General features: G+C 37.2%; 1 protein-coding gene across 1 annotated transcript; it reads right to left on the reverse strand.

Annotated features, from left to right (window-relative positions):
- Positions 1-272: 272 nt before the first annotated feature.
- On the reverse strand, positions 273-1232 carry LOC145738122 (uncharacterized). Its single transcript, XM_081992985.1, has one exon. The coding sequence runs from the start codon at positions 1230-1232 to the stop codon at positions 273-275; it is 960 nt and encodes a 319-aa protein (XP_081849111.1).
- Between the last annotated feature and the right edge of the window lie 22295 nt (positions 1233-23527).

Raw genomic sequence — 23527 nt, forward strand, 5'->3', positions numbered from 1 at the left:
ATAGGGTGCACTCGGGCACATTTACAAGCAAATCAAATAAAAGCACAACAACCACGCCTGTCTCTCAATCTGTCAAAAACAAAAAATGCGGAAAATCAAATGTCATTGTCTTGTCGAACGTCACCCGTCACAACTAGGGATGCGCCACTACATCGACAAATCGTACATGCCGGCCACCTTGAAATTAGCCGTTATTTCAAGATTAACAAAAAAAATATCTCGCTCAGAACCGGTCACATACAAAAGCACGCTGCACTAAATGCGGCACTTTGCTAATCCAGTAGGGGTAAAGGACACAATCGAGTAACAGGTTGACGACACACTCCTCCTTTTGTCTGCACGGAAGCCACTCGGACATAGCCGTCTTTGCCTGGATGAACTGCCTCTACTCGTCCTAATGGCCAGGGATTCAGCGGTTCGTTATCTTCCTTGATTATATCTAAAACACCTTCTTTAAGGTTGTTTTGGACTACTTTCCACTTGGATCTCTGTTGAAGAGTGTTAAGATAGTCTCTACTCCAAATAGCCCAAAATCGCTGTAGCATTTGCTGAATTTGTTTAAAGCGCTGCAGGCGATTAATGTTTACATCAGGAACTCGTGATTGAGGAACAGCTACCAGACTGCCACCAATCAGAAAGTGTGCTGGCGTAAGCACTTCCAGGTTGGTAGGGTCGTCACTCGGGAAGGATAGGTCGGGAATTGAGTATAGCATCAACTTGATTAAGCGCAAAGTATAAAATTCCTCAAAGTTTAAATGACTATCTCCCAATACTCTTTTCAAATGATACTTTACTGAACGCACGACAGATTTCCAGAGCCCGCCAAAGTGTGGCGATCTGGCAGGAATGAAATGCCAATTGATTTTATGCTCCGAAAAATACCTGTTATATTTATCGCAGCTAGTGGTGTTTTCGATAAGCTTGCATAATTTAGTGAGATCATTATTGGCTCCTACAAAATTAGTGGTGTTGTCGCTAAAAATATCGCTAGGTAATCCCCGCCAAGAGACAAATCTTTTAAAGGAATTCAGAAATGCAATAGAAGTTAAATCAGAAACTAACTCTGCATGAATCGCTCTGCTGGTAGAACAAATGTATATGCATACATAGCATTTAATTAAAACGCGGTTACGAGTTTTGCCATGTTTCAGCAGGTAAGGACCTGCATAGTCTACGCCACATGAAGCAAATTGTCGAGAAGGAACTACTCGCGATTCGGGTAAATCTCCCATTATTTGTTTGATGGACAACGGCTTGACACGAAAACAAGTCAAGCAACGATGCAGAACCTTACGAACCACTTGCCGTCCATTTATGACCCAAAACTTATTTCTAATTTGAGTCAAAAGAAATTGTGGTCTCGCGTGTAAGAATTTATAATGATAGTATTTTATAAGCATTTCAGTAAATACATGCTTTGCCGGTAAAATAATTGGGTGTTTATTTTCGTATTCTAGCTGAGAATTGCTAAGTCGACCGCCTACCCGCAATAAACCTTTAGGATCTAGAAATGGTGTTAAACTCAACAATTTAGTACTGCGCGGTACGGAATTACCTTTTTAATTTCTACCAGTTCAGCAGAAAAATGGTCCGATTGAACCAAATTACAAAGAAGAAACAAAGTTTCATCCAACTCAAAACTTGTCAAGGGACCTTGAATTTTAACAGTTTTAGAAAAACAAGACCATTTAAACAGACCGTCAGTAGAAACGTTTTTTCGGACAACCGGGAAAGACAGTTGCAACTTTTCTTTGCGTACTTCTAACCTCAACAGGAGAAATTTTATTAAAGGGCCTAAAAATAATAAGGCCCTAAATAAAATATAACAAAGTTTCAGGATCAACTCCTGTGGACACAATGTCAGCAGGATTATTTTTGTAGTCAATATGCCTGAACTCGCAATGCTCGGTCAACCGCTGGATTTCAGCCACGCCATTGGCGACAAATACTTTTCATCTGTTTGGCTCGGAGTTTAACCAGCTTAACACAATGCTCGAGTCAGTAAATAGAGTTACGTCTACAAAAGAAAATTATATGGTTGACGCTACCTTGTTAAAAAGCTGAGCTAACAAAAGAGCGCCACAGAGCTGTAATCGAGGTAGACTCAAGGAACTCATCGGAGCCAAACGAGACTTTGCACATAATAAATGCGACTGACTACCGCCGCCTTTGATATCTCTTGAAACAATATATACACGCACCCTAAGCCAATTCAGAGGCATCAGAAAAACCGTATAAGGCTGTAAACTCGGGCGGGTTTGTGGAATTTAATACGCACCTGGGGTTTTGTACATTATTCAGATATGACAACTTTGAACTGAAATTAAGCCATCTTTGAGCCAAATGATCGGGTACCTCCTCATCCCAGTCTAAATAAATCCGCCATACGTTTTGTAAGATAAGCTTGGCTTTGACCATTACTGGACTAACCAACCCTAGGACGTCAAATAACCGACCAATACTGGCTAAAATAGTACGCTTCGTTATTGAACTTGATGGAGATTTCAAATCAAAATCGTAACTGATCGTTTCGTCAGCAGGTTTCCAAACGGTTCCTAATGTTTTAGTGTCAGAATCAGCTCGAATGTAAAATTCGTCTTGACCTGAACCCTCATGACTTTCAATGAGACGATTACAATTTGAAAGCCATTTTCTTAATTTAAATCCATATGAAAGTAATGTGGAATCAATTTGCTGCTTTAAACTGTTTAAATGTTCTACATCATGGTGTCCAAAAATTAAATCGTCCATGTAAAAATTTTTATTTCACTAATTTCAGGATTGGACTCCTTGCATCGCAAACCAATTTCATGTAAAACACGTGTTGCAAGAAAGGAAGCACTAGCTGTACCATAAGTTATGGTATTTAGCTCATAATGATTTAATTTTTGAGACACCGGGTCACGGGATAATATTCTTTGTAGTTTTCTTTGGGATGGATGTACCAATATCATCCGATACATCTTCTCAATATCTGCAATTAATAAAATCAAATATGTACGCATACGTAAGACAGTGTTAAAAATATCTGGTTGAACTTTTGGACCGACTTTTAGGACATCATTCAGGCTCAAACCGGTCGAAGTTTTGAGACTAGCATTAAATACAACTCGCAGTTTTGTTGTACTGCTCGACTCTCTTAAGACTGAATGATGACTAAAATAAACATGTAAATCTTCAGGTTTATCAAGGCTAGGATCTACTTTAGACATATGTCCCAATTGTTTCTTGCTTATGTCAATGACCTTATTTCGGAGATAGGCAGTAAGATGGATACAACACTTTTTGCTGACGATTCTTCGTTCATTGCGGCCGATAATGCAGATGATATTGAGCACAGGTGTGGCTCGGGTTTGGAAGCATTCAGAAGTTGGTGTTACAATGACTCTCTCTGTTTAAACATTCAGAAAACCGTCTTTTTGAGATTTCATACTTATCAGAGTAAGAGTAATCCTGCTCTCTGTCTTTGAGAGTTGGAGATGAATTAGTTTCACATTCTAATACTACAAAATTTTTAGGGCTCATCTTTGATGACAAATTAAACTGGAAAGAACAGTGTGACGTCTTGTCGTCTAAACTCGGTAGTTTTTGTTTCCTTATCAGAAACCTTAGATCTGTTTTGTCCGCTCGGCAAATTATAAATGTGTAACACGCTTATGTAGGTTCACGACTGCACTACGGAATTTGTTTTTGGGGTGTGTCGCCGACTTCGGAGAGAGTGTTTATAGCACAAAAGAAAATTTTGCGATGCATTATGGGGGCGGGATATCGGACTTCATGCAGAGGGTGTTTCCGTAACCTGGGTATTCTAACACTCACGGGAATTTATATTTATGAAATTTGTAAATTTGTACATCACAATAAAAATTGTTTCTCTGCCGGCGTGGACATGCACTGCTACTCTACAAGGGCTAGAATGGACCTTCGGCCTGCTAGATGTCGTTTGGAAATCAGTAAAGGCTCTCCTCACATCGCGGGCCTAAACATTTTTAACAGACTACCTATAAGTATAAAGTCTGAAATGAACTTCAGAAGATTTAAAATTGCGTTAAAGCGATACCTTATCGAGAGGGAATTTTATAGTATAGTTGAGTACTTTGGTGGATCTTAAATATGGAAAAGTCTGTTTAATTTGTTATTTTGTTGTCTATCGAACTTTATTTTGTTAAGTGTGTTAAGTGTCTACTGTGTTAAGTGTTCGTATCTGACTTGTGACGCATTCCAAACATATTTGTATGTCAAATGGAATAAAGGAGTTTTATTATTATTATTATTATTATTAATTCTTCATATTTGTTCAAAAACTCCTCATAACTGTTCTTCAAGCCAGGATTTAAACTTAATTTCTTATCTAAAGAACTGTAATATCTTGCCGCAATAGAGTATGATTCACCTAGACTAGTAAAATTGTCCCTTAAAGGTAGTTTGACAATAAATCTACCTGAACTATCATTTTCTACGTTTTCCCGAAAATGCATCGCGCAAACTAACTCTTCTTTACTAAATTTACTTCGCTCACTTGGTATGTTTTCAATCTGCCAAAATTTTTGAACAGTATTTTGCAACATCAGTCAGAGAACAAGCAGATTTATTTCTTAACATTTCAAAATCTAGGGGCCCAACTAATACCCAACCAAACTTCGTATTTTGTAAAATAGGTAATCCACTGCCTAGCTTAATTTGGTCTCCCTCTAAACATGAAAAGAAAATCTCTGCACCTAACAAAAAATCTATTGCTGCTTTTCTGCTGAGTCTCCAAAAGATGGATCAGCTAATCTGATGTTGCTAGGCAACTTTAGCTGTGAAATATCAAACGTCATTTGTGGAAGTCTACTCGTTATATTTTCCACAACTAAAATATTTATTGAAAATGGTGAGGTTTTGTTTTTTGTTTATCAATCCCAATCCTCTGACCGGTTTCGCCGTATTACGGCTCATCAGAGAGGCTATAGGGCTTGATAACCAAAGAACAAAACCTTCGTTCCAGTATAGTCAACTGGATGCCAGAAATGATAGTTGTGTGCAACATCTGGTGACATCTGTACTCAACTCTATGAGTTAGAAAGTACAGATGGCGTTCCAAAATCTAGGAACAGCACCATTAATGCCGCATCATTCATTAAACACCGATCTGATTGGTTGAAAATGGTGAGGTTTTGTTTTTTGTTTATCAATCCCAATCCTCTGACCGGTTTCGCCGTATTACGGCTCATCAGAGAGGCTATAGGGCTTGATAACCAAAGAACAAAACCTTCGTTCCAGTATAGTCAACTGGATGCCAGAAATGATAGTTGTGTGCAACATCTGGTGACATCTGTACTCAACTCTATGAGTTAGAAAGTACAGATGGCGTTCCAAAATCTAGGAACAGCACCATTAATGCCGCATCATTCGGTAAACACCGATCTGATTGGTTGAAAATGGTGAGGTTTTGTTTTTTGTTTATCAATCCCAATCCTCTGACCGGTTAAATTAAGCTGTTGTGATATTCGGGATGAGCAAAAATTAGATTGACTACCGGAATCCAACAGTGATCGACATTTAAACCATTTATTATTGTTGCCCAAAACATGCAACCGTATTGCTAACTGCTAGATTTTGTAAATTAGGGATTGCATTTGCACTAACACTGGAATTTGTTACACCTGCTCCAGGGCTGTTCATGCTTTGCTCATAAGAAGACACTATCTTAGATGCTTTGGTTACCACACAAAAATAATCATCCTCAAAAGAATCTTTCTCAAGGGTCTGTTCTGGTTTCAGTAACTAAATTTTGGATTGGACAACCTCAAACTCAATCCAAGTAGACTCGAGTTTGGATAGACTTAACTTTAAACTCATAGGGTCCACTTCTTCCCCATTTAAATAAGTGGATAATCTCGTTAGAGTGGCCTTTAACTGGCTTCTTCGACATATTAACTTTTTTAATTCTTCCACCTCTGTGGAATGAGTATTCGCGAGGAATCGAGGAAGTTAGTCGAGGTATCTCCGATAGAAAACTGCCTGAAAGTTCAACCGAATGCGATACTGAAAGATTATAAGGTGCCAAAATTTGAAGGGGAATCTTCGTGGGATTTATACAGAAGGCAGTTTGAAGTTGGCCAATGGGTGGACTGAACATCAAAAAGCCACCGAGTTGGTACTGGCGCTGCAAGGTAAAGCTCTCGAAATACTTCAGAACATCTCGGAGAGTAAACAAGGAGACTACTACTCCCTTATAAATGCGCTGGAGCTAAGGTATGGGACTGATACGAGAAGTTAGTTTTTGCCATTTCCTCTAAGTTGTTTTAATTTTTTAGTTTATAAACTGTTTTAGGCCAGAAGCGTATAGGGTACGTAAAATAGGTGTAACCGGTGGCGGCAGTAAGTTTTTGTTTAAAAAAAAAAAAAATGTTTAGAAATTACCAAAAAAATGTCAAAAGACTAATACGTTTAGAAAGGCGATTTTATCAAAAAGTGAAATAACTAAGAAGACGATTTATTTGGGCGTTTAAATGCCTCTCATTTTGTACCGTTACAATGTTTGACCAGCATTGAGAGAAATAATCAAAGACTGCTCACGTCTGACGGAATTCCCCAAGTCCAAAATCCACAAGCTTTTATGTATGAAATGAAACAATATTTTCAGAGGGCAAAAATTAGGGATTCGGATATAATAATGACTTGTATTATTGAACAACTTAGAGGACGTGCAGCAAAATGGGCTTCACAATTTAAATTATTTAGGGTTGAATTTAACGAGTTTATAAGAAGATTTTATGATTATTTTAATGGCACACATGTACGTATTGAAGTCACTTCAAAATTTTATGGAGAATATCAACGGACGTCTGAATCTTCTGGCGAGTTTATAGCTCGTAAAAGAGCATTATATTCTGGGATCTGTGAACCCTTAATGAATAATGAGTTTATGCTAGTTCAGACCATAATAATTCTCATGTTACCTCAGTTACGTTCCCGTCTTAGGCTAGCAAATATTTCAACGGTGGAAGAACTGGTTCGCGCAGCTTCAGACCTTGAAAGTGATTTAAAATTGGAATTTAGAAATTCAAATTCTAGAAGTTATGAAAATAGAAGCCGCCCGAACTTTACCAATCACACTACACCTCTTATTTCTTCACAACAACAAACCAACGCAAATCGTGGAGTAGTAAGAGATACAAATCAACAAAATTTTCTTAATGTGACAACTGAATTTCGATCACACAACAACACCCCATCTGGTTTGCAATGTTTTATTTGTCGAGGACGCCATTATGCAAATAGATGTCCGCATGCATTGCCAGCCCCTCCCACAAATCGTAATGAAAGAAGGGTGGAAGTACTGGAAACATCTAATGAGATTAACGTGTCGGAAAACTCCAGGAGGACCGACGCGTGAGTACTTACGTCGTCGGTCCCAGTACAGAGATAAATACTATCTATAACCTTTCTGCTGTAAATTTGGCTCCAAAACGACCAGTTGTTCAGGTTTTGCTCAGTACTTGTTCAGTTGAAACATTAATAGATTCGGGGGCGGACATAAATCTGATAAGGCAAGAATGTCTTGCAGATGAAGAGTAACTACCTTCTGATTTTAATATTCATCTGGCAAGTGCTGAGTTTAAGCTTCGACCAACTGGAAAAGTTCAGTTAAGTTTTCACATAAAAGGAGTCAATTTTATAAGTACTTTTCATGTTGTCAAACAACTACGTCATCCCATAATTCTTGGCACGCCTTTTTACAGCAGGAACGGTGTCATTTAGACTTTGATCGTGGCACTATAAGTCTAGGATGTAAACAAAGAGTTACTTTGTATTGGGGTACTTTTGTTTCACCCGTTTCCGATACTATTCAAATGCCTGCTGTAAATCCAGACGTTCCTCTGAGTATTACTAAGATTTTGGAGGAGTTTATAGATTTATTCCAGATGGGAATGAAACAAGCTCAAACAAATTCAACTCGACATACAAAATACCACTAAAAAGACATGTAGTCATAAATAAGCGTTGCTATCCGATGTGTCCAGAGAAAAAAAGGATTTTGCAGAGTCAAATTGAGCAGATGTTGACTGCCGGAGTTATAGAACCTTCTGCATCATCATACTCATCTCCACCTGTCTTGGTTATGCGACCTGGTAAAAAACCAAGGTTTTGCGTAGATAGCCGGGCTCTCAATAAAATCACTGAAGATGAGGCATCTGACTTACCTAGAATAAGCGATACGATAAAAGAATTACCTAAAGCAACAGTTTTTACGGTGCTTGATCTAAAAGCAGGTTATTGGCAAATTCCACTTGATGAAGACGCAATGGAAAAAACTGCATTTACTACGCCTGACGAAACCGCCTACCATTTTAAAGTTATGCCATTTGGCTTACAGAATGGGCCTGCCACTTTTCAAAAACTGATGGCTGGTGAAGTTTCGGTTGGCTATCTGCACAAATTTACTTTGGTTTATTTGGATGACATTATTGTTTATAGTTATATGTCTGAACATGCAACACATCTTCGGCTTGTTTTTGAGAGACTACGCATTCACGGACTACGTGTGTCCGCAGAGAAGTGCCAAATAGCTCAAAAAGTTTAGATTACTTAGGTTTTAAAATAGATGGAGAAAAAATAATACCACAGAAAAAACATTTGGAGCAAGTAAGAACTTTTAAAGAGCCGAAGTCGAAGAAACAATTGCAATCGTTTCTTGGCACTTGCGGGTGGCTTTGCGAGCATGTACCGAGATATAGCGATCTAACTGCTCCTTTAACAGAGTTGTTAAAAGGAAAATCTTCAAAGGTAAAGTGGACAGCCACAGAGCAGGCTGCTTTTGATGCTACAAAAGAAGCGATTGCACAAAGTCGGGAGTTGTATAGACCTCACTTTAATAACTCGTTCATTCTTTAGACTGAAGCATCTCAAAATGGAATGGCAGGCGTTCTGTACCAGGAAGATAAAAATGGCAAACGTTTTATTATTTCCCATGCAAGCGCTAAATTTAAACCAAGTGAAAGACGATTGCATGTAAATGAACAAGAATGTTTGGCTTTGATATGGGCGATTAATCATTTCAGGGCATTTCTCGAAGACAGACGTTTTATAGTAAGAACAGATAGTAAGTGTTTGACTTGGCTAAATCGCTTCAAGGACAGCAGAGCCAAGCTAATGCGGTGGGCACTCCTTTTACAAGAGTTCAATTTTACCTTGGAACATGTAAAGGGTGCAGAAAATCAGTTGCCAGACCTGCTGTCTAGGCAGCCCGAAGAAGCTGAGTATCAATCCGACCCGGACAATGAATGACTCATTCCACCCGACAAAGACTTCCCTGGACATGACATTAACCTGAACAACGAACACATACACGATATTAACAGGCAACCCGATAATAAATCTCATATCGACATGATCAATATTTGTATGCTAAGTGTTGATGAACTTTTTCAGAAAGTTGCTAGGAACCAAGCTAAAGTGACATACATCCAGCGTACGATCAGAAAGTTGAAAGACCTATCGAATCTCACAAGGGATTTATATTCGAATCAGGGAACGTTTAGTTCGTAACTTGATAGTGAGTGATGGGTTTTTATGGCGTAGGCATTATGCTGGAGATAGGCTTGTTCCTAGAGCATTAATCCCACAGGTCATACATCGGTACCATAACACACCCTTGAGGCAGCACACTCTGGAACAGCAGAAAAAACCCGAAAAATTGCAAAAATTTATTTCTGGGAGCGTATGCACAAAGACGTAGGTGCCTATGTAAATAATTGTGTCATTTGTGCTATCGGAAAGACGCAACAAAAGCAGAAGAAAGCACCTCAACGACCTCACTCACCTAAATTTCCTTGGCAAATGGTTTCAATAGATGTTCTTGGTCCATACCCAGAAGCAAAATTGACAAGAACCAAATATATCTTAATAGTAGAGGATATATTTACAAAATGGGTTGAAGCATTTCCAATGAGGCGAATAGAAACGAAAGATGTCATTCGAGTACTTAGGTCAGAAATATTCTCGCGATTTGGTTGGCCCGAGTCTTTAGTAACAGACAATGGATCAGTATTTATTAGTAGGAACATGCAAACGTTTTGTGAAGAGAACAAAATTCAACACTGGTTTAGTGCCTGTTATCATCAGCGAGCAAATCCTGTAGAACGACGAGTTCAAGAGCTAAAAAAGGTACTAGGGATATTACTAACTAACGAAAAAGTTGTACTTTGGCAAGAAACACTTCCTATCGCACTCCAAGTGCTGAGAGGCAGAATAAATCGTGCCACTGGTGAATCACCAGCATCGTTAGTCTTGGGCTATGAGATTTCTTTACCTGGAGAGTGGAATATGAAGCACCTGCAACGTGGAAGACCTACCAAAAAGCAACGAAAACGTATAAATAGAAAAGTTTACCATAGGCAACTCGAATTTCAACGAAAAGAATTTCCAGACAAAGACATTATTCCAGTAATAAGCTTTAAAGTCGGAGATATGGTAAACTTAAAATCTAGAGAAAATAGAGCATTTGCACCAACCTGGAAAGGTCCAGGTAAAATTACAAAGGTTGTTTCCAATCTCATTTATGAGGTGGAATTTCAAGGTGGTATTCAAATCTCCATATTGATGATTTGAGACTAGCGCCTAAAGGAAATGATGTCGATTATGACGTAGAGGAAGAGGGACTGCTCAGTGAAGAAGATTGCACCGAAGTGGATGGCGAGGAGAATCAAGACTATGGCAGGGTCAATAAATAGCTCTGACAGAAATTTAGATGTATCATCAGAGGGGGCAGACGGACAGTCTACTCCGAGATATAATCTTGAGTTAGAAAAGGCGGGTGATAGAGCAGCCGAACTGGTCCAGTCTATTCTGTTAGACAGAATAAAAAATTCAACTGTTCAAGAATTGTATGAAGAGTTAGTGACTAGAGAAATGCTAACTTTAGATAAGATTAAGTTGGAGGGGTGCAATAAATTGCGTTTGCGTCGAAAACAAATAATAGACAATCTAGATATGGCACTTCGAGTCAGGACTAAAAACCTTAATTTATAAAAAATACAATACAATTGTAGCTAGCTTGAAACTGGGACTCAACTGCGTCAAATTGTTTGGTTTCACATTTTCGCAGTTTCGTCTTGTTGGTTGGGTGGTGTCGTAAGGCTAGAGACTTCTCCAGTCTTACGAGAAGTTAGTTTTTGCCATTTCCTCTAAGTTGTTTTAATTTTTTAGTTTATAGACTGTTTTAGGCCAGAAGCGAATAGGGTAGGTAAAATAGGTGTAACCGGTAGCGGCAGAAAGTTTTTGTTTTAAAAAAAAAATTTTAAAAATTAATCAAAAAAAATGTCGAAGACTAATACGTTTAGAAAGGCGATTTTATTAAAAAGTGAATCAACTAAGAAGACGATTTATTTGGGTGTTTAAGTGCCTCTCATTTTGTACCGTTACAATGTTTGACCAGCATTGAGAGAAATAGTCAAAGACTGCTCACGTCTGAAGGAATTCCTCAAGTCCTGGAGAAATTTTGCGGTACTCCGTTGTTTGAAGCAAAGCCGATCGACTGCAACGATCGATGCCCAGATTGATGAGCCTATAAGAGGATCCATCAAACAGAAGAGGAAAGAACTCTAAAGATAGTTCAACTGGAAGTGGAACGAAGGGGTAATCTACTGTGGTGGATGGAACTCTGAGTAAACCCGTACGGACATTCAAAAAGAAGAAACCAACGTTGAGAGCATAGTAAAGAAAGTACTGCAGCGCGAAGACGTTCACGGTGCTTTTAGAATAGGTTGCGCTTCTGGTTAGTAACTTTTCTTTTGTATTAATTTATGTAGATAGGTTTAGTGGTTGTTCAGTTTATTTTTAATTTTGGACAGTTCCGTTTTTTTTGTGGATTTTATCTAATTATTAGTTTGATTTAGTCATAGGTTTAGAAATTTTCCTCTAAAAATGTCTTGGCATCCCTTGTTTAATTTAATAAAGAATGTCTAACCCTGAAAAGGACTTGATTGACATACAAAATAATAATAACGTTCTAAGGGCAAACTTAGGGCCCTCACCTTTGGATACAGAGACTCATATAAATCGAGGTTCCATTAATGAGAATAATGGGGATCACGATAGGGACCAAACACTTGAAGCCGGTGTACGAAAGCCAACTGAAAAGTAGATTGCAAGGACCATCAGAAACCCTACAAGAATTTGGGACTGAAGTTGGACGGCTAACTCGACTGGCACATCAACAAGCACCTAAAGCATTTCCAATGAGGCCAAATTTCCGGAAGATCAGTACCAAACGGGCGATGTAGCTGTTATGGAGTTAATTGTGAAGAAGTTAGATGAACTTTCTCACCGTCTTAACCAGAACATCAGAAACTATCACCGGTACTCCTCTGCTAAAAGAAACAGTACGTGTTATAATTGTGGACGTAAAGGACATTACCGCTGGAATTGCAGACCCGGAAGATGAGAGAGAAATGAACCCGGAAGGACAATTACCACGATGCGGTGTGTAGAACATCGTCAAGCTTTTGATAGTGACTTAAGGCACCGGAAAGGACACATTCATGATGGTTGGAGGATTGGTCAAATCGCGAAGGTGACAGACAAAGACGCTACAAAAAGAGTGAAGAGCAGTATTTCTAAGGAAGACATAATAGAAGGACAGCGCTCAGACCCTGAGTTGAAAGTAATCAGAACATGGTTTGAAAAAGATTTGAAACCGGATTGGCGGCGTTGTTGACTGCTGCGCAGAAAAAAAAGTGAATTGAGGTGATTATATTGAAAAAACAGCTGGTCCTGGACCGGCTGATCAATCCGTTCCCATCCCTGTTAATGAGAGTGTTATTCAGATTCTATCAACCAAGAACTTCAGCATAAAGAGTGTTATAGGACGCGGATTCTTTTCAGAAGTTTACAGGGCCATACGTACAGAAACTGAAGAAGTCCTGGCAATTAAATGTTTCAGACAAGAACTGACAACCAAGTCTCTGTATGAATCAGCTGCTAAAGAAATCGCCATAATGCGTGTCCTGGACCATCCCAATATAATTTCTGTGAAAATGTAAGGGATTAGTCGAACGCTTTTGGGTTTCAGGTATGTATACATTGGCACTGGATATGGATGCTTTGCTTCCTTGCACACATATGCGCGAAGGAGAAATCTTTATGAGCCAGAAGTCAAGAAACTTATGAGACAAGTCATTTCGGCAGTGGACTATATGCATGGAATAGGAGTTTGTCATGGAGATCTGAAGTTGCAAAATATTATATGCTACAAAATAGAAAATAGCGTTCCCCATATCAAAATTTGTGACTTGGATTGTCTGAAATGAAAATAAATGGACCCCATTTACACATGATAACGGATCAATTTTATTCATGGCCCCTGAAGTAGTATTGTCACAAGTCGATTTTCGTTAATTACTTAGGCAGCAAATAATCGGCCACTGACCGAAACAAGTCGTCGACCACTTGAATTGCAAAATAAGCAATCGAACCTTTTAGAACGGAAGCTAGCTAAGGTGTTGCAATCGCCAGTCAGCAATAAGTCATCAATTGTTCGGACAATGATCCAAGTGCTTAGATAAGCAATTAAGAAATTGAACTGACTAAGGGATCGCAATACCTTACAATAAATAGCCGAGAAATTTGGAAAGAAGGGGGAGTCAGAAATTATCCGCGAAACAAAACGGTTCGGTCGCGAAAGTGAAGGGAACTCTACCCTGACACTTACCCTCGGTCCAAAATGGTTTGTGCATTTATTATCATGTAAGTACAAACTCTGTAATTTATGAATAAGCCAACTTGTGTCTGACAATGTGTATAAAATCTAAAGTCTTCAACTTTACTAGTTTCTCTCTATGAATAAACGTTGTTGTTTTTTTTTATCCAATCTTTGAGTTTAACTTGACTATGACCCCAGCCTACACGTCCCCGCGTTACGACTAAAAATTAGATCGTGACAACTTGGTGGAGGCGCCGGGTATTCTAAATGTAGGTCTTCATTACCTACATGTCGGGTACATCATAATTAGTATGTACAACTTTAAAGAAGAAAGTTTGAACTATGAAAGAATATACAGAGTTAGTAAATTGCATCAAACAAGCTAAGACAGGTTGGACGACATTAATAACAACGTTTGTCAAAAAAAAAACTAATAATAATTTTTTGTTAAAAGGGCTAGTGACTCAAATAAGATCTTTGAAACAAGAAGAATCGAACTTTAAAAGTTCTAGTTTAAAGTAAAAATTAAAACCAAAAATGCGTTAAATTTTTTGTTTGTTTGTTAAGAAAACTAGCGAATATGAAACAAAAGAAATAATCGAACTCGTATAAACACCTGATGACGTAGCTTAGTTTTGTACAATAAAAGTGACACATAGGGTTTGTTCTTACAAGCGACCTGTTAAAACGAAATAAAGGTTTCTTATTATGTTGCGGTGATGTAAATATGCAAAACAATGATTTGTGTTCTTATAGCGACTTCAGCTATTACGTTGTGTACTTATGAGTGTTAGGTGCACATTACCCCTAAAATGGGATGAAAGTACCCTTAGATTGGGATGAATTTACCCCGTGCAACGGGATAATGTATAATTATTTTGATGATGTCGCAGCGTGTTTAAAAAATACAGAAAGTCTGTATTGGTAGAAGTACATTTATTTTAAATGGCACATGGCAATTCTGTTTGCTGTATGTGTAAATAAGGGCCGTAAAAGAATTTTACAAGAACAAACCCAATGTTAAAGTTGAAAACAAGAAAAAGAAAGACTAATACAAACATGTTTACAAAAAGCTCGTTTCTTGTCTCTTTTAATCAGATGAATATTGAAAAACAACTACATTTGTCTAAACTTTCATGTATCGAAGATTCCTAATACTGACAGCAATCGGTTATGCGTTACTTTGGAAGTTTTCTTATTGGTTATATTTATTATTCACTTTAAATCGATTATTTCTTGATTTTTTACGTTTCCTCAAAGCACATTACACTCACATTTCAATGAATGAATAGATTTGATCAACTTTTTAGTATAACTAAATTATTTTTTATCTTAAATAAACTGTCAGACTAAGTTCGGCTCGGACGAGGGTACGTCGAGGGGTACGAGTAACGCGAGGCTAAACGATCAGCCACCAAGGTAAAATAAGGTAGTAATAGTAGCGTCAAATTTAGTAACTGCCGCAAGAACAGACAAAAAAGGGGAAACATCCTCTGAATATCTACATGATGTATTCTTTTATACTACTTGTGCGTGCCTCATTCTTTTCGTAATTATTATAGCACATAAACTCATAAAATACGTAGTAAACTGCAGGAAAAGCAGACGCCGTGGAAATCCGAAATCGCCTATAAAAGAAAAAGAAAGAATTGAAATGACTAAGATGGGCGAAAATAAAAGCTCTACAGAATCAAAAATTTGTACGCTCGAATTAAAAGAAAATAAAGAATTACGCTCACTGTCCCAAGGCGAAACAGTATTAGCCCAAATAGAGTGTACTAAAGTACGCAAGTGATTTTCCTTAGTAAGGGAAAAAGGGAAAAATGATACATGTATCAACAATTAATTCTTTTCTTATGCTACAAGCGGATGACAATCACTTTGTTATTTAAGTCATCGCGGTATGATCATATAAACTGCTGATGAATAAATATCATCGTTATTTCATTTCTAACTTGCACAATCCAGCATACGAAAATACTTAATAAAAAGCGCGCGCGAAGATTAATAATTACATAATGGTATGTAAAAAACAAAATAAATATAAAAATAAGGGGCAAATGAAAGAAAAAGTACATTGGGGCGAAAAAAAGTAGGTACACTACGAACATATGCGGTAATTAAGTACCGTAGTCAAAATATGGGGCGTTAAATTCCACGGGTTTACAATTTCAAAAATTATATGAGTTGCTAAATGTAATAAATAAACGGTTGCAAAATGTAACTTGAAGACTTTATAAAAGTCAAACGGGGCACGTAAGAGAAAGATTACAAAGTTTCAATATTAGGACGTTAACTGTTTTCGCATGATATAATATGGGCAAGCAGCGCTTGATAAGCATATTACAAGTTATCGAAGAATCGCAGTAAGCCTTTACAATGTATTAAAACAAAACCAGTGACAGGCAAATGGACAATTTATAATATAGGTTTATATTATATTTAAGAAAAACAAAGGGATTTATTTTTTTTTTTAGTGCATAACTTAACTAAGGCTATTATCAATATGCCTATATATTTTACGAGGGATTTTATGATTATAACGGGAATGTTAAAATAGCAGTAGGTAGTAATACGTTTTTTATTTCGTTTAACACTGACGGGAGTTACTACGCGAAGAAGCCAAAAGGAAGCCACTACAAAATGAAGAGCGAACAAGGCTTTGGATCAGACTCGGTAAAAACTAATACACGCCACTGGAAATGAAAACGGAAATCAGCAAAAGCTAAAGGCAACAGGCACAGGAGACTGGAAACGCTGATGATGAAAAACCAGCCACGGGACGTCAGACCGCGACCACAGTCGAGTCGGTTTGTGACCGTGGTCGCGGTAGGAATAACTACATTGAGCCGTAGTGACCCGCCACGGGGATGGTCTCAAATCGGCCCCATACAACGCGGACCAGGATCTTAATAATCGAGTTATAGGCAAACTTCTTTCAATTTGTATTGCTAACTCCCTGATAGGGCTGACCACCACAACATTGGGTTGACACGTATTTCCATCTCGGACCGGAGGCTCTTGAGATTCAAACAATTTATGTATCATGGGCAGGAGGAACGCAGTCCCGAAGATTCAAAAGTTGAAATTGGTTGAGGTACGTTCTCACCAGTGACCTTAACCCCAATGTGTCTATTTGTGGTCTCCATAAAATAAAAATATATAAATATAAAAATATATAATTGCCAAAATAAAATATAATAATATAAATTATAATTCCTGAGGTGTATCCATGCGGTCACCTCAGCCCCATATAACTAACAAATGGATACCCGCTGTGTACCCTTGTGGTCAACCCGATATAATTCAGTCCCGTTCCGGCTCGTCACTAATTAGATCACGAACCACACACCATGGCAATCGTGAAAATACAGTTCCGGGAATTGTTCCACTTGCACATCCAGAGCAGTAAACGGATATGTAGTTCCAGACTCCAGACACCGTCCAAATTGTCTTCAGAAGCCGTGTTTAGTGCAGTGAAGTGCCGCGAAAAGAAGATAGAATCCCCGAACAAACAATAGTGCACGGAATATTAGTGAATCGCGAGTGAAAATTCTTCCCCCTCAGTGTTAAAGCATAGAGACATTAAGTTTTTTTTTACAAACTCTAGAGGTAAGAAAATAACAAAAACATTCATTTTTATTCTAATTGTTATATGTTTTCTTTTATAATTTTTCTTTTGGGGTATGAACGGGACAACCTATCGGAACTTGTGTCCATAGATACTACATTTTATGATTTATTTTTAATCTTAATTCTGTGAAAAACTAGGGGCTATACTTTGTTGGTTAGTGTTTACATGTAACTATGATAAATTTTGTTTGTGTTGTAATAAGGGGGAAAATCCGTTAAGGATATTTTTATATTACCTCTTTGTTCTATATTAAGATTTGAAGAAAGAGATTAGAATTTGTGGTGTCAAATTTCTGTTACATTGCCACCATGATTAAAAACTTAAAAGTATAATTAATTTAATGTTATTTTGTTTAGAAGATTTGCATAGTGAACTTTCTGTCAATATAATTAATATTGTGAAAAGCTAGGGACTACCTTTTGTCGGCCGGGGGAATGTGTCACAAGTAGATTTTCGTTAATTACTTAGTCAGCAAATAATCGGCCACTGACCGAAACAAGTCGTCGACCACTTGAATTGCAAAATAAGCAATCGAACCTTTTAGAACGGAAGCTAGCTAAGGTGTTGCAATCGCCAGTCAGCAATAAGTCATCAATTGTTCGGACAATGATCCAAGTGCTTAGACAAGCAATTAAGAAATTGAACTGACTAAGGGATCGCAATACCTTACAATAAATAGCCGAGAAATTTGGAAAGAAGGGGGAGTCAGAAATTATCCGCGAAACAAAACGGTTCGGTCGCGAAAGTGAAGGGAACTTTACCCTGACACTTACCCTCGGTCCAAAATGGTTTGTGCATTTATTATCATGTAAGTACAAACTCTGTGATTTATGAATAAGCCAACTTGTCTGACAATGTGTATAAAATCTAAAGTCTTCAACTTTACTAGTTTCTCTCTATGAATAAACGTTGTTGTTTTTGTTATCCAATCTTTGAGTTTAACTTGACTACGACCCCAGCCTACACGTCCCCGCGTTACGACTAAAAATTAGATCGTGACAGTATTATCAAAACCTGAAGACCTAACTTGCGATATATGGTCTGCCGGAGTTATAATGTATCGCCGTTTGTGCGTCGCCGTTTACATCGACGACATTATAGTATTTAGTAAAGATATTGTAATATATGTGTTTAGTGCAGAATACATTCCTAGTCTGTCAAGGGAATGTATAATAAAAATGACAGTCACGACAAGAGACAGTTCGGCTTGTCAGACTCATGAACTAATTAAAGTTTGTTTCTGTTAATAATTATCTTGTTTATTTCCTTTGCCTAATAACATTACATGGCGCAGTCGATGTGGTTCTAGAAGTTCCTACCTTGTGGAAATAATTACCTTGTTGTGGTTAAAGGTAAAAAAAAAAATACCAATTATGGATGTGAGGTTACCAGAGCCCCTTTCATTTTCCGGAAACGTGGCGAAGAATTTCCGTAGGTTTAAACAGAGCTTTGAAATCTATATGATGGCTAGTGGAAAATGCGAAAAAGAAGAAAAAATAAAAATAGCTCTTTTATTGAACCTATTGGGTGAAGAAGGTTTTTAATACATTAAAACTAACTGAAGTACAAAAAAGCATTAATGATACTGTGTTAGCAGAACTGGAACAGTATTTAACACCAAAACGTAATGTTGTGTATGAGCGTTTTTTATTTTATAAGAGAAAACAAGAAGAGGGAGAGTCGTTTGATCAATTCTTAACAGATTTAAAGAAATTATCTCAAAGTTGTGAGTTTGGAGCTGCCTCAAATGATTCTATGATTCGAGATCGAATTGTCCTCGGAATAAATAGTAAAGAGCTGCAAGAAAAGCTTCTACATATGGAGGATTTAAACTTAAATAGAGCCATTAGAATCTGTAGGGCCAATGAATTGGCCCAAAGTGCAGCTAAGAGAAGTTCAGGAACAATGTTCGGCCGAAGCAGTAAAGGTGGATCAACTGAATAAAGGAAGCAAAACAGGCTTTCAAAGAGCAAAGGTACCTGCAGCAGAGGGTGGATATCAAAGAGACAATAGAGTTGGTGAGCTGTATCAATGTGGAAGGTGTGGAAGAAAACACGGCCTCAGGCAATGTCAAGCATGTGGGCGGAGATGTTCCAGCTTTAGATGATGTTTGTGCAAAACTGAAAAACAAGAGCTATTTCACTGTCTTGGATTTTAAAGATGGATTTTATCAAGTGGAACTACATAAAAAATCAAGTATGCTTTGTGCATTTGGTACTCCTTTTGGCGTATATAGGTTTGTAAGATTACCATTTGGTTTAAATTGTGCCCCAGAATTTTTTCAAAAAATTAACACCGAACATTTTGCAGATATTCCTGGAGTCATTGTGTACTTTGATGATTTACTTATTGCGGCTAACACCTTAAAAGAGCATGATAAAATTTTGAGTACAGTTTTGGAGAGAGCGAGAAAATGTAACATAAAATTTAATAAACATAAGATTCAATATACAGTGCGTTTTTTTTAACGCGCAACATAGGATTTCACGTGTTAAATTTTTAAGCCCATGTTAGACCATGTTATTTTGGAACTACAAGTATAAACCCTGACGGGTGGCTGTTTCGTACCCTGAAGCTTAAGTAAGTTTACCAATTCGGCCTAAAAAGTGTTAAAAAGCTTGCAAAAAATCATCTTTTTTCGAAAAGGTTTTATCGTTTCATACTCCCTGTATGCATTGTTGTTCTTTGTTGTTTTTGATACTGGCACGGCAGGTAGCAGGTAAAATTTGGCGTAGAAAGTATAACAGGGTGATCATTAACTTTATATCAAGAAAGTTAAGAACAAAAGAAGTATTTTTATAAGTGAATTGTTCAAAGTGACCTCCGTTTGAAGCCAAACAGTATTCCAAACAATCATAAAATGCCCTTTTGACGTTCAAAAGATGTCGGGTCGTGATGCAGTCAAAATATGTCACTTTACCTGCTACCTGCCCTGCCAGTATAAAAACAACAAGGAACAACAATGCATACAGGGAGTATGGAACGATAAAATCTTTTCGAAAAAAAATGATTTTTTTCCAGTTTTTAATCACTTTTTAGACCAAATTGGTAGACTTACTTAAGCTTCAGGGTACTAAAGACACACCAGTCAAGTTATAGACTTGCAGTTCCAAAATAAAATGGTCTAACATGGGCTTAAAAATTTAACACGTAAAATCCTATGTTGCGCGTTAAAAAAAACGCACTGTAGAGTTAGGCAAGTAACGTATTTGGGCGTTGACATGTTGTGTGTTACTGCAGGATAATCGACCTGTTGCTTTTGCCTCTCGTGCCTTGACTGATTGTGAAACTCGTTTTAGTCAAATTGAAAAGGAAATGAATGCAATTTTATACTCTTGTCAAAAGTTTTACAATTACATTTATGGAAGACCTGTAGAAGTTTTTACAGATCATAAGCCAATAGTGTCCATTATAAAAAAAGTGTCTCTGAGGTGAGTTCTCCAAGACTACAAAGAATGAAAGTCAAATTGTTAAAATATGACCTCAATATTAGTTACAAGCCTGGTAAGAAAATGTTGATTGCTGATTCTTTATCACGAAATTTAGATAAAGATAAAATTGTACAAGATGATGACTTTTTAACAGAAATTGTACATTCGATAAATGTAACCGAAGACAGACTTAAACATTTTCAAAAAGAAACAAGTAATGGATGTGGAACTTGTAAAATTAAAGGAGTTTTGTTTTAAGGGTTGGCCACAGGACATATCTAAAGTACCTCAGGTTGTTCAAAAGTATTACAAATTTAAAAAATAACATTCATTTATACAATGATATTTTATTTTTTTGATGACAGAATTATAGTTCCATTGTCCATGCGTAATGAAATGCTGTCTCAGTTGCATGCGAATCATTTTGGGATTATCAAAATACAACAAAGGGCGAAAACGATACTATTCTGGCAGGAAATTAATGAAGAAATTAAAAAATATGTCAGCACATGCAAAAAATGTATGAAATATCAAAGTAATAACGTCAAAGAACCATTAATTCTACGGGAACTTCCTGATTTGCCATTTCAGAAAGTGGCAAGTGACATATTAGAGTTTGGTGGTCACTCATATTTAGTAATAATAGACTATTTTTCGAAATGGCTAGAAATAATTGTCCTTCCATCAAAAACTGCCAGTGCTGTTATTAAAGCCTTTAAATATGTATTCAGCACCAATGGTATTCCAATAGAGGTTTTTGCAGACAACATGCCATTTAACTCGTTTGAGTGTCAACAGGTTGCAAAATGTTGGGGTTTTGTCTTTAAAACTTCCAGCCCAAGATATCCAAGATCCAATGGATTGGCAGAGCGAGCTGTGCAAATTGCAAAGCAGATGTTAAGAAAATGTGAAGATTTAGATATAGCTTTGCTTGAGTACAGAGCAACACCTATTTCGGGACTAGAAAAATCACCAGCGGAGTTGCTGTATTCTAGAAGGCTTAATTCATTAGTACCCATGAGGTCAGAGTTGCTAGCTCCTCAGTACATTATTATAGTGAGGGGAAGAAGAAGTTAGAAAACAAGAGACAACTTTATAAATATGATTATGACAAAACAACATTTATAAGACCAGGGTTTGCAGAAAATGAAAATGTAGCAATCATGGAAGGAAAAACTTGGGAACCAGCAAAGTGTAAAGGTAGTAAATGATACTCCGGCAAGTTCCCTGTATTCAATATATATTTGGAAAGAAGTAGTAGTCCATATTCTTTCAGTGGAGTCGCAAGAGTACGAAAGGAAGGAAATGACAAACAGTCTTCTCCACAATACTTTATTATGACCTTAGATGGTAAGGTCTGCTCAACAAGTTTCGGTCACATAAATGACCATCTTCAGGAGCTACAAGAATAACCTTAAATCGATCGATCAATGTGACTACTGTCTTTTTACAAGGGGAGAGACACAGAGACCCATGTTATAACGAATTAGTGACTATAACATAGTTAAGTAGGTGAACAATGCTCATTATGGAGAAAAAAACTGTAGCACATTAAATTAAAATAAAAACTTAAACTAGACCCATTTAGGGCTGGGTGAGACCCTAGGGGGAAAAAAAGATCTTAAAACTCGTGCACCATCCACTGAAGAGGCGATCAAACAGGAAACAAAATGGAGGTGCAAAAATTTTTAAAAAATTTCACATTGATTGATTGATATCAAGTCGAAAAATTGTTACATAATAACATAATCGAACCATCTTGCTCAGCATACAATAGTCCGGTTCTATTGGTTCCTAAAAAATCGCAAACTGATCAGAAAGCGTGGAGATTATGTATTGACTTTAGAGCTGTAAATAAGGTACTTATAGGAGACAAGTTTCCGATTAATCGCATAGACGATATTTTAGATCAACTTGGTAGAGCAAAGTGGTTCTCAGTAGTCGATTTGTTATCAGGATTCCATCAGATACCTTTAGATGAAGAATCGCGAGATTTGACTTCATTTAGCATCGATAAGGGTTCATATCGATTTACCAGATTGCCTTTTGGACTTTCAGTCAGTCCCAACAGTTTTCAAAGAATGATGTCTATTGCTTTTGCCGGAGTATCATTTACTACCTTTACATGGCGACCCTGCCAGGATAAATAGGTTTTTTGTCAATAACTTTTAATTTTTGTGTGTAAAAGTTGTTAAATGTTAATTTATCTGTTTCTAATCCAAAAACGTCTGAATAATCTTCGCAAAGTTGTAGCAGATCTTTTTTAACAAAGTCTGGGACATCTTGATTAAGTTCTTTTAAGAGTTGAACATGTCTATCTTGATTTTCTGTTTCTATGTTGTAAATGTTAAATTTATCGAGACTGATAGTTTCAAGATTAGATATGTCTACAGTTACATTTTCAAATGTTGTGTTTAAGATTTTTACAAGCGGATGTTTTTGAGATACTATACTACGAGCTAAGTATACACCAGGCTTTAATTCTTTATTTTACACCACAGCGTCGTGTGTCAAATGTTTCAAAACGTCAATCTCTCTAATAACTTCACATCTAGAAGGAATATGGAACACATTCTTTTCAGGACTGCTTAAAATTGGAATTTTTAACTTTTTGTGTTTTAAGTGTACTTTAGTGATGTTGTACTCAGCTTCTTGTACTATAAAATTGTAGTTAACTACGCCATTTTCCGTTACTTCTTGCTTGGTATTTTTGACTTGGTTTGCCCCATCTTAGCTCACATTTATACCACGCTCAGCTCCTAAGCAGATTTGTCG

Source organism: Ips typographus, linkage group LG15 (assembly GCF_016097725.1).
Source record: "Ips typographus isolate SLU linkage group LG15, UJ_Ityp_2.0, whole genome shotgun sequence".
Taxonomy (NCBI): Eukaryota; Metazoa; Arthropoda; class Insecta; order Coleoptera; family Curculionidae; genus Ips; species Ips typographus.